This window comes from Musca vetustissima, unplaced genomic scaffold, assembly GCF_032173495.1.
Source record: "Musca vetustissima isolate MV318-11 ecotype Yass unplaced genomic scaffold, APGP_CSIRO_Mvet_v1 utg11171, whole genome shotgun sequence".
In the NCBI taxonomy this organism is placed as follows: domain Eukaryota; kingdom Metazoa; phylum Arthropoda; class Insecta; order Diptera; family Muscidae; genus Musca; species Musca vetustissima.
In genome coordinates, this window is record NW_026875995.1 from 61,573 (window position 1) to 74,990 (window position 13,418).

Consider the following 13,418-nt stretch of genomic DNA (forward strand, 5'->3'; position numbering starts at 1 on the left):
AAAAACAAACACCTCCTTTAAACATTTCGAAAAGTACCTAGTTTTAAACTAAACGGATAATAATAACAAAACAACCTTTATTTAACAAAATAAAATATTAAATTATATATCTACGTATATTTATTATATTTAAATAATCCTATTTACTACAACAACAAAACGTAAACCTCATAAATCATGTCCTTTATTTAACTACAACAAAAAACATATAATTGTTATTATATTGTTGTCTTATATTGAAATTAATAAAAAATAAACGTATATAAATATGTATTTTAAAATTATATATTTTATTAAAAACAAATGCTAAAGCCAAATTTTAAAATGAAATTTTTATTTTTAATTTTATATATCCAATTTTTAAAACTCAAAGCTTTAAATATTTGCTCAATCAAAACGTTTTTTATACATCATTTGTCTTATGTATTTTGTCTAGTTTTTTATGTTATGTTGTATATACACTTTTTAATATTTTTATATTTTTTTATAATATCAAAAAAGAAAAATTTTGATGAGAAAATTAAAGGATTCAAATTTATGAATTTGGAAGTTGCTAATATTTTGGATTGGATTAAAAATGTGTATAACTTTTTATAATTTTATAAATTCGAGACCGAAATAATGAGTATTAAAGAGGATCGAAATATTGCACAAACATTTATATTATTTCAAGGGTACTTAGTATTCCTAACAGGATATATCGGCCTACTAATTGGTATAGCCTATACCAATTCCTATCAGTTTTGACAATTTAAAACAAAATTTTAAAAGTATATAATTTCGGAGTGAACTAGCGGTATATTCGGCACTTTCTTTCAGATAGTACATTTTGATCCAGTTCTTAACAAATAACAAGAAGAACGACCGAAAGACGTACCAATGATCGATTGAACTAAATGTAAAAATGGAACTAAATGAAGGAAACGATTAAAAAAATGGATCTACCTCAGGAACGACATTGCACAAGCCTAAAAATTTACTTATACAATTTAATGTTATTTACCACCCCGACCGGTAGGTGTCTTTATATAACGAAATTGTTAGGAACTTGACATTTTTCAAAGCAAATTCCTGAGTCTGGGAAAATTTCGAAACATATGCGGCACATTAGTAAACTGGGGTAGAAACATCATGATTTAGTAAATCAATCAAGACATTTGTATGTGAGCTTTATTTAAAATACAATCCTAAATTGAATAATTTCTGCAAAGAAGTTTTTATTCACCAGGAATCCGATATGCCAAATTATAGCCAGAGCAGTTACGATTCAGCAAGAAAAAAGTACAAATCCAATAGGCTGGATCGAAAATAGTTAGTTGGAAAACTTGATAAAAATACCGAATAATGGAGAGTCCGTTTAAATGGGGCCTAAAATTAAGCGACCGAAAATTAAGCCAATATTGATAGTTTTTAATAGGAAGGGTTCCTGCCCAATACCATTTTAAATACTCAGTTACAATCAATTAGTTTGAATAAATCGCACAAAATATTGAAATTTAGTGGTCCTGTAATATGGGGGCTAGCCTAAAAAGTGGACCAAAATTTATCATTTTTGGTAGTAAGTTTATTGGGTAGTAATAATAACCCAGAATACCAAATTACAACACATTTGGTTTTGAGAATATTCATAGAATCACTTTCTGGGTCAAATTATGCATGTCCGTCTGTCCGTATGTCTGTCGAGATATAGCTCCCATGTATATATTCGTCCGATTTTTAGTAAATGGTGCACCAAGAAGTCAAATTAAAGACTGAGTAGCCAAAAATTTCAGTTTCAGATTCAGATATATAGCTCCAATATATTTTTTTAACCAATTTTAAATGCACCAAAGAGTTAATGTGAGTCCGATTAACACAACATTATGCACAACGTATCGAAATACTTACTAACTTAGCTGGATTGTTACAGAACGGTTGTTCCATAAGCCGAGCTTAAAAAAGATTTCCAAGCGCGTCGGTCTTGTGAGCAAGTTCACCAATTTGGAAGACCACGTTACAAGATGTTGCTTTCTACTTGGTATTTCCATCTAATTCGTGGCCATCCCTTTCTACGGGAACCATCAGTAGGCTCGTTTTTATATGCCTCTTGAGCTGGGGCATTTTCATTCATCCGCACAACATGGCCTAGCCACCGTAGTCGCTGCAGCCCAATACGACTGACTATGTCGATGTCCGCGCATAAATTGTATAAATTGTGGTTCATTCGACGCTAATATTTTCCTTCGACGTAGATTTTTCGGAGAATTTTTCTTTCAAACACCCCAAGAGCTGCCTCATCTGCTTGCGCAAGTACCCATGCTTCTGATTCATATGATGGCACGGGTAGTATCAGCGTCTTGTAAAGTGTGAGTTTGGTTTGGCGGTAGGTGGCCTTGTTTCCAAACTGCTTACTTAGACCATAGTACCATCTGTTGGCCATCACAATCCTCCTCCGAATTTCAAAATATAAAATAAAGTCTTTAACTACCTCAAAGCTGTAGTTCTCATGTTCCACAGTTGGTCCGAGTCTACTGAACGTCTTGCGCGTTGATACCATCAGCTTGGTCTTCTCGCCGTTTATGTCAGACCCATTTTGGACTAATTTTCAATTTGTTCAAAGGTGGCTGTTACCGCTCGCAATGTTCGACCCATTATATCGATGCCATCGGCGTAGGCGAGTAACATGTGTTGTTTGGTGTACAGAGTGTCATTTCTGTTCACCTTTGCGTCTCGTATGACCTTTTCCAGCAGGATGTTAAAAGGATCACACAAGCCGGAAAAAACAACGTATCGAAATGGGTCTAGAAAAACGTCTGATACGTTTGTATGGAATCGATGGCGATTTAGATATAACTCCCATATACATATATATTCGTCCGATTTTAAGTAAATTGTGCAAAGTTAGGCAGATTGGCACAACATTTTGTTCATCGTACTGAAGTTAGTATAGTCTAACGTGTGTCAGGTTGTGGTGAAAATGGTTCAGATGCTAACATGTGACAGATAACATGCCGGTCAACTTCGACATTTCCGGCCTACCTGTACCAGGTGCATCTTTAACATAAAAAAATCCTGATCTACGAAATTAAAATTGCACATAATTGGCTGTTACAGTATAGGAACCATAAACAACAAAGATCCATTTTAGCCGCTTGGCTTGCATTTTCGCCTTTGTCAAAGAAAATAATACCCTGTACCACAATGTGGTGAAGGGTATAATCTGTAAAATGTACCGAATTTTCTCATTGTTCACTTCCATTTTTAACACCCTATAACTCACAACTGAATGCACCAAACAAAAAATAAACAGCAAAATAATTGTTTTATTGCGAAATGTCACCCTTCCAACAAGCATAAATCTGAAATTGATTGATCGATACTTTACGAGAAATCTATCAGTACAGCCATCTGCCGGAAAAATAATGGATTTATTTTTCCCATCCTAATATTTTGGACTGACTTCATGTTAATTGTGAACTGATGTTCAATTGTGCTGCAGCATAATGAATAGTTTGATTTAAATCGATTTACATAATTTGGCCAATTCTACAAATAAGGCTCTAAATCTAAATGAAATGGAATTTTGCATAGGTTGCTGAAGATAAGGGCATGGATTGATTTAAGTCGGTTCACATATATTGCATATATAATTTTGTCCAATTTCATTTCATCCAAAATTCGAAGTCTGTTAGGAAGCTTATCTTGAAGCTTTTAAATGGTAAATAGACCGCCCCGACCGACTTTACTACTTTCCTTTTGTTTTTGACCTCATGTCATTTGTAAATCGATAAAAATTTTGTAAATGATATAAAATGTTCGGATTTGAAATATATAACGAAGTTTCCTCTCTGTCTGAAATGGTTTTTAGTCAAAAAAATTGTGTTCCTGACCCATAGTGCATTGGTGAGAAAATTCGGTTGAAAACATAATAATACCGAAAATAAGGCATGGCCTTTATATAACTCGGAATGCCAAATTACAGCTACTTCAATGGGAAAATGGGGCTAGAAACTGATAATGGGGCTCTACGCTAATATGTATCTAGTTTTAGAATTTATGTATATGGATGGGGAAAAAGAAATCCTTCAATAACCCTTTTTGCCAAATTACAGCCACTTCGGTGGGAAAATGTGGCAAAAGCTTTCGAAATATCGAAAATGGGTCGTTACCGTTATAAAGAGCTATACCAAAATGTAAATCAATCAGCATTCAAGAGCCATTTATACCATATTACAGCTATTTGGTGGAAAAGCGCATCACTACCCACCAAAAACCGAATAATGGTGATGTGCCAAAATATGAAGGTAGCTAATATTTTTTGTATGAAGGTCTTCTACTCAATGAGAATCCAAAATATAAAAATATAGCCAATTTGGTTGAAACAAGATTCCGAACTGCCCAATGTGAATTCAAAATCAACCCCTTCCACTAGAAAAAGCTTCATATTTAAAAATGTTGCTGAGAAGGGTTTAGATGGGGCCCTCTAAGACAATATTTTTCGTATATTTTAATTGTCTTTACCCACTTGGGCATTTTTACCGTAAATATTCCTGTATTTGAAGGTACATTGAAAGTCCTTGTCGCATTTGTCCACCGTATTTACCAAGAGTTTGTAAGACTGTAAGGATTGAAATGAGAAATATTTGAGAGACATTCTCACATATATCTTTGGAAATTTACTATTGATATATTTTTGTTGGCTAATCAATTAATTAAAATCCAATTTATCTCATCAAAATCTTTCGTCAAAAGCACAAATAATTTATTTTTGTCCTGCACCACTTATATGTTTATAACACAATTTATTTTTCATAATTATTTATTTTTTTATATATAAAACATTTTATATATTTCTTTTTCTAGGAATATTTATATAAATTTTATTAGGGTTTAAGAAAAAACAAATTTTAAGTGCATTATGTGAACAAAAACAAAAACTATTTATTCAAATATACGTCCTTAAGAAAGAAAATTATTTTCTATTCTTAAAAAAAGAAAACATAAATCAGAGAAACATATATAAAACGTTGTTAAATGTAAGTTATTGCTATAAAAAGAGAAAAAACTAAAAGAAACTCAGCTCATATTTTATTTGTTTCGTTTCGTGGGCCTGTTACAAAATGTCGAACGACATTTTCTAAAGAATATTTGTGTCGTATAATAAACGGCGTCAATCATACGTCATTGTGTATACCAATGGGGGTATCGTATGAGTATTGCCAGTAATTATACGCCATAAGTACTTAAATACAGTATTTCCCGCTAATAAGCATCCCTTTATGAGGATGGAAATATTTCCTTCGACATTTTGTATCGGAGCTTTTAATTTCAATTTAACACAATTTTTTCATTTCATTCTAAACTTCATTCAACTAAATGTGCTGTGAAACAAATAAATTTACTAAAACCAAAAAAAGAAACCCCACTTTTGACGATAACATCCTTCGTAACGGATAATAATTATCATTATGTGTCATTGCTACAATAAAAAAGTATTATATATGTATATGTTTAAAACATATTGTTGTTAATTGTTGCTGCATTTTTTTTCTAACATGTGTCTGTGTGCTGTGCTAAAAACCCTCAAAATGTCATTTATGCTCTTGTCCAATGCTTATTTATTCCAGTGGTATTGTTAAAAAAAATATCCTCTTACCCATAAAAATAAAATATTGGATCCCATTTGTTTTTTTCATTTCATCTATTTGTTTTTATTATTTAATAATTTATTTATTTTTTATATCATAAGTTGTATATATTTATTATTTTATTTAATTTTTTTATTTGTCTTTAATTTTTGAATATTTTTTTTATTTGTCCAAAATTGTTTTTTATTTATTTTCCTAGAAATATTTTTCTTTTAAATAGTTCTTTGTTTTAATAAACGCAAAATATATATTTTATTGTTTTTTTTTTCAACACACAGAGTCCACTACCAGCATCCATGACGACTTCTACAACTGGTGCCGATGAAAATCTAAATCAGCAAAGTTAAATTAATTTTTCAGAAAAAAACAATATATACAAATCGGAGCTAAAATATAACAACAAACAAAACAAAAAAATACATATTGATTAAAAAATACAAAATTTATTAACTACAAAGCAAAAACAAAAACATACAAAGGAAAAACCGAAAAAGACCAAAAAATCTAAATTTTGAAATAATAAATAAAAAATAACATATTTCTAAATAAAACAAAAACCACAACTAAACACATTTATCATCTTCATATTATATGACACAACTCCCCCTAAAAATAAGAAGAAAGTGTATAAGAGAAAACTATATTTATTCAACAGTTAAATCCGTAAAAAAACAAATACCTACATAGAAACAATCCTCCCACAAAGAAACATTAAATGAAGAATACATACATATATACTCATATATAAAACCTACAAACAATATAACAATAAACAAAATACATTTTTTGTACACATTTCTTTATTTGTTAAATTCTTTTATCAAAACAAAAAATCATTTAATTTTTTATATATTAAAAATTTATATGAAAAATTTGTAGAGTTGTTCAAAAAGGATTTTTGTGCAAATTTATATTATTTTGAAAATTCAATTAAAAACCTCGTGCACACTTAGATTGTATCACTGTAATTTTATAGCGGGTTTCTAGATATCTTCAAAATATTTTTGGTTTTACACTATGAACTCAGTTACTTTATATATAAGAAGGATGTCGTATGAGTAACGACGGCAATCATACGCCATTGTGTATAAGAAAGAGATATCGTATAAGTATTGACGGCAATCATACGCAGTTGTGCATAACAAAGAGATGTCGTAAGAGTATTGACGGTAATTATACGCCACAAGGATTTTGTGTAAACAACTGTTATAGCAACTACTCTGTTACAGAATAAAAAAAATTATACTTTTCTGAACATGCAAAATTTCATACCGATCGGCGCGATAATTGAAAGTGCGACAATTTTAATATTAGACAATATCAGAATATTTAGACTCATTTAAAATATTTAAATATAACTCCCACATCCGAGTACACCCATCAATATAATTGGTATCATATTGAGGCCAAACTGCAGTCAACTTCTCTCTTCTATTTCTTTCCGGAGAAAATATATGAATATGAATATAAAATTTACCACTTTTTTTTAGAAAAGTCTTGGTCCATTTGACCGGGTAAATTGAAAAGATCCACTGCACCCTCGAGCAAATTTCGTAATATTCGGTTTAAAATTGTGACCCCTAGGATGTCCAGAGAAGCGGACATGTTTCTGGTTCTGTTTCCGAATTTTAACCAGAACCGAATCTACGACCTAGACCATTGGTCCATAACTGTGGCATCTACTTTGTTGGCAAATTATAATGGACAGCTGGACTGACGTACCCACGTAGCTCGACCAATTCAGCCAGTGAGATATGATCGGTATACTAAAAGTGGAGTCTAGGAACAATTCATCGTGGCGCTATAAACTTTTGGGTCCATACAAACTTATAGCACCCTCACAACCTACATGTATAGGGTATAATTATTGCCCACCTATTCTATTTTGAATTTCATAGATTGAATTTATACATATGCGAAAATTTAAAAAAAAATCGCGTATCAATTAAATTTGTATTTAAAAACTGGTGGTTAGTTCAGAAATTAGAAGGGATATCGAATGAATAATGACAACACTTATCCGACATGATGTAATGTAAGGGATGACGTATGATTTTTGGCGACATATTAACACGGGGTTTACACATGCAACTTTTGTAAGCTGAGTGCTGAGTTCTTAGAAAAGAGAGGCATAAAAAGTGACAAGGGGAAGAAAATCAAGAGAGATTCGAAGAGAACAGCAGCAGAGTTGTTTAAAAAAGTTTCATGTGTTAACACAGACTTATGAATGCATTTTTTATATAGGACATGTATGCTTTTTGTACAGTACTGAATTCTGGCAGGGATGCCATCAGAGATGTGAATCTTACATGCCGATTTTACCTGTAGCCGTAAAATCACAGAACAACGACAGCATTACACGTCATTTCCTCGCATATAGTAGAGAACTGAATCAACACAGACCGTGAACCTAAACTGCTATGATGTCTCTTGGCTCGAAGTCCTTCGATACCGTCAACCGTATCGAATTGTTCGAGGACATAGAGAACATTAACCTCAAACAAAAGCCACTCATATTTGAAATTCAAAAACAGGAAGTCGTAACAGATCGAGTGAAACAGGGAGTTCTTCAAGGTGGGGTGATTTTCCGGAACTGTTCAATCTCTCCCTTTCTAATATTCCTCAATTACCAGACGAGATAGAGATCGTATTGTAGACGTAGGGTCCCATTATTGATGACATATGTGCGAGGATAAACGTCTACAAAGCTGATTTTGTAGGTAACATCGAAGATGATTTTTCCGGTACTGGTCAATCTCCACCATTCTGATATTTCACAACAACCGGACGGCAAAGAAATCGTATTATATGCGTAAGGTCCTATTATTGGAGACATATGCGGGAGGATATACGTCAACATAGCTAATTTTTTGAGTCAAGTCTTCATGTAGCAGAGATGATTTACATTAAAATTAACATATGTATGCAGCCTGCTTTTCGAGGTTTCATGTATGGATTTGTCATGTTGTAAAGAGGTGGCGTATAAGTAATGACAGTAATCATACGCAATCATGTATTTAAAAAATATTCCAGATATTCTGAAAATGATGGACCGGGTTTCAAAACTTCTTTGGAATTTTTCAACCAATGACAGTTTTTCAAAAATTAGAAAATCAACAATCTCCAAATTTTGTATCCTCCAATATGACTATTATAGTAATTAAAATAAAAATGTGGCATATAAGCAACGACAATAGCCATACGCAATATTGTATCTGTAAGAATACTCTGAAAAATATGGAAATATATTTTTAATTTGCTATCACTGAATAAATATTTTCCATGGTTACCCCTTGCTTACTTTTTCACTGTAGCATCCTGACATTAATTTATTAACACAATTCCACAATCAGTCTTTGATTTAGAGATCAGATGATCTTCGCTGCCACAGAAAAAGTGGAGGTTATTTTCAGAGTCTTCACAGACTCTGAACTATGACTAATATATGACTATTATATTAATTTAAAAATGTGGCGTATAAGTAACGACAGTAGTCATACGCAATGGTGTATCAGCAAGAATACTCTAAGAAAAAATACATGAAAAAAGTTAGCTATTACTTATTTGCTACCATTGACTAAACATTTTCCATGGATGAATCTTGCTTACCTTTTCACTGCAGCATGATTGTCATTAATTTCATAACACTAGTCCACAATCACTCGATGTCTCAAATCCGTGGTATTTTCTTAAAGATCTCATGCTCTTTGCCGGCACAGAGAACTTGGAGGGTGTTTCCAACGTCTCCACAGGGCTTCATAATTTAAACTTTCCATTTTGATATTCCGACTTCAATATTCGTCTTGTGCTGCTGAATTCTGCTTACTATTTAATGCTTAAGACTATTCCACAATGAGTCGATGATTTGAAAGTTCCCAAAAATCGGGAAACAAATTTTCGTCAGTATTTTTAAAGTGATCGGATGTTGTTCGCCACTTAACAATTTATAAATATCTTATCATTTTCAATAAAATAGTATAAAATCACACAATTCCATAGCAGAGGGTGTCGTATAATTAACAACAATACTCATGCGACACGATTTTCAATTGCCGAATAAGTGCTAAGAAAAATCATACGGCACTATGGCATGGCATTATTATGGGAAATGTCTCCATTTAGTTCAACAAATCCCGCTTTGAAATCAAATTTGAAGAGTTCAAACCGTGAGACAACTTTTACCACGTTGCGGTATAAATAATATTATTTTCCGAATATAATATCCTTACAACATATTTTTAAAGCAGAGGGAACAAACAAATCCACCGTTATCTATTTTTTAATAATGTGTGCGTAATTTTCAATAAAAATATAAATTTGCATAAAGCCTGTGACAGACTTTAATTAGAAAATTTTTTGACATATTTTTTGTATTTTGCAATTCAACAAATTATATATTTTAATCTAATATATTTTTTACATTGCCTTATTAATTAGCAAACATTTTAAAATTAATTTAAACACAATGTATTGTAATTTTCTGGAAACAAAATTGTAATAATTAAATAAACAAGTAGCTTAATTAAACAATAGTTTTGCAAATGATATCATCATTATTTTTATTCTTATTATTATCAAGCACATATTTCACTAACAATAGTTACATAATTATAATTTACCGGACAAAAAATTAATACATTTCTGTTACCGTCTACATTGCCATCAAAATGTATTCAGAAAAAAACATGAAAACAAAAAATACACGTCTTTAATAAAAAATTAATGATTAAAATCATTGCAAAACACAAAACAAAAACAAATACAATATAGAAGAAAAAATAATATTTATATATTTCAAAAAAATCTCAACTCACTAACTGCTGAGAAATTTTATTCTATACAAAAAAAGAAAAGAAAGAAAAATACATTTTCCCCTCTCCCCCAGAAAACCATATTCCCCCAACAATACCTATTATTGACAAACAAAAAAATAAATAGATGAAATATTTACCGTTTATAGAAATTTATACGTATTTAAAATAATAAATAATAACATGAAGACAAACAAATAAAGATTTAAATAAATAAAAAGAAATATTAAGATGTTTTAAATTTTAAATGGACACCAGTGCACTGCAATTTTTTTTTGTTTGGATATTATCATCATTAGCTATTAATGACAATTGCACCATATGGTAGCTGTGATGCATTTATTGTATACTTTTATAGCATAAACATGCTTAACGGAATTTATATTTTCGTTCATTTATGAAGACCTAAGAAGAGGTTGCGTATAAGTAATGGCAGATATCATTCGACATAATGTTTGCATTATGCAACTGACTATTGAATTCATATGCTTCCGATTTCATAAAATTTGAAATATTTAATATACTTTGTATGCCACACATTATAGAAAAAATATTGTTCAATGATAAAGCCTTGCAAATACCTAAAACCAATCCGTCAATATATAGACTAATTTGGAAATGAAATATTATGAATTTTGCCTAAACCTTAAAATATTTCAAATTAGGCAGAATCATTAAAACTCCGGTCGTGTTTGAAAGATTGGAAATTCGAATATATGTAAGAGGATGTCGAAACACGCAGAGTGATTTCTCTTCAATATATATCTCAACCAATATGTTAGAGATTGTATTGTATGCAAATGAATGAACGATCGTTGCATCGGGTCCCATTATTGATGACACAGCTGATTTTTTGATTTACTTCCAAGGTATTTAAGTTGCAGAGATGATATACATTCCAATTTAAATATTTATACTGCTTTTAAAATTTCATCGACGTTACAGGTATTGATTATAGGTGGCGTATAACTAATGATAGTAATCATACGCAATCGTGAATTTCTCAGAAGTAATTTAGTATTTCAGTTGTTCCGAAATTGATTGAGCCAACAAAAAAATAATAATTTCAAACGTTAGAAACCTAGAGGCATCAAGCGATATATTTTGTTTTACGGTAATATCACAATTATTAACAAAGATACAGTAATTTAAACTGTAGCGTATAAGAAACGACAATAGTCATACGCAATAGTGTGTTTTCTTTCTTAAATATCATGTAGATGACTTCAAGTAGCTACCATTGACTAAGCAATTTTCATGTTTCGAACTAGCTCACCTTTTCCCTTTAACATTAGTATCATTTAATTGTCAGCACCATTAAAAGTTGTTTTTCTGTTCCTGAAACTGCAAGAATCTTCAATTAATCAAAACTGTTCTTGATTTCCCTTTATAAAATCAAAAGTGCATCTCGAATAAAATTATGCTATGACTTTCAAAACCAATTTTTGTATGTAAATTTTCTACTGGAAATCGTAGCCTTTTTTCGGTCAGCAGCCTTAACATGTCTTTGATCAATCTCCCGAATTATCAATTAGTCTTGGACGTGTTGGGGGAGACTCTTCATTCCTAGATCTCGTCTATTAGGTTCGCTAAAAATATTTTTATATATAATACCACCTCTCTAATTATATTAACAATGATTGGTTTATTTCCTATGTTAAGGTTATTAGGTCGTTAATATTCATATAATCTACAAGGATCTGGCCCCATTTATTAAAAATAGTACTACCGCACATAACGTGAAGTGAGTTAGCAGCACTACCAACTAGTACTTCGTTACCTCTTTTCTTTACATTCATAACCAGTAACTTCAGATCCGGCATTGGTGCTTGTATCGGTAAGTCGAACGAAAGATAGCCTAATGCTAGGTAAATGTTGTCGGTATAGGAGAGTCTGATGTTGATAACTCTGGGAGAAGAGAAAGCTTTCATTTTTGTAGAATATTATGCAGATTCTCCGTCAATGTTTGCATGTGGTTTTATCCACAGTGCTTGTTTTGACCAGTCCATGCTAGCTGGATTAGACCGATGTGTATATTACCTTTGATCAATTTTCCCATCAGAGCCATTGTTGTCGTTTCACTGTATAAATGGGCCCAATCAATAACCCTCCAATAATCGATCCTCTTGGTAGTCGGTCATCTTCTCCTTATTTCTTTTCTCGCTGGTTTTTCTCCATTGCTACTTTTTGAGGCTTCCTCCTCTCCAATCCTTGCTTTCGCAATCTTTAAGTAGACAACATTGGACACGTAGTGCGTCTCACACTTAGTCTTGGCCATACTTGCAATTTAAAACCTGTCCAAGCCTACCACAAGGAAAGTCACTTCGGCGTTTTCCTCCCTGTAGAAGACTTCTAACTCCATTACCAGCAGTGTCTAGTCCTGTTTTCACAATCTTGAAGTAGACAGAGTTGCGCACTTAGAACGCCTCACTCTTAGTCTTGGTCTGACTTATCATTGAATACCTGTACTCCTCCCTTTCAATTCTTGCCTTCCCAATCATTAAGTAGACAACATTGGTCACGTAGCGCGATTCACCCTTAGTCTTAGCCAGACTTGCCGACGTGTCCAAGCCTGCAGTAGTGTATTGTCCTGTAAATCAAAGACTTCGAACATGTGTTATGTCGTGAACTCGCTGACCCAACCTCTGACGAAGTATTATAGCGTCGTCTACATAACAGACGAGTTCAAATTCCTTATCAGTTAAGGTCCTTGTTTGACTATTGCTTGTAGTAACCCACAGCAGTGGTGATAAAATACCTCCCTGCGGTGTCCCCTGTCCTACTTTGTCCCCGATATTTATGTCTTGTAGGCTACAGTTTATCCATCTATTCCTTAGCATGTGGCCGAACCAGATTATGATTAAGTGTTCCAGTTTGCCTTGAAGACTACCCTGGTTTCCTGCCAAGCTTTCAGAGTATACGCAAACTGTATACACTAGTTAAAGAGTACTCTCTTTTTGCAACGATACTTCATCAGATG

General features: G+C 32.2%; 1 protein-coding gene across 6 annotated transcripts in view; it reads left to right on the forward strand.

The window, feature by feature from the left end:
* LOC133338534 (microtubule-associated protein tau-like) overlaps positions 1-13,418 on the forward strand; it is a 52,114-nt gene that overhangs the window by 37,249 nt on the left and 1,447 nt on the right. For 2 of the 6 annotated variants that reach the window (XM_061546707.1, XM_061546708.1), the window contains one exon: positions 5,906-5,982. The exons of the other annotated variants lie outside the window; for them this stretch is intronic. In XM_061546707.1, the coding sequence (XP_061402691.1) occupies positions 5,906-5,974 (69 nt within the window). In that variant the 3' untranslated portion in view covers positions 5,975-5,982. Of the gene's footprint in view, positions 1-5,905; positions 5,983-13,418 lie in introns of those variants that run through there. 6 annotated transcript variants of the gene reach the window in all.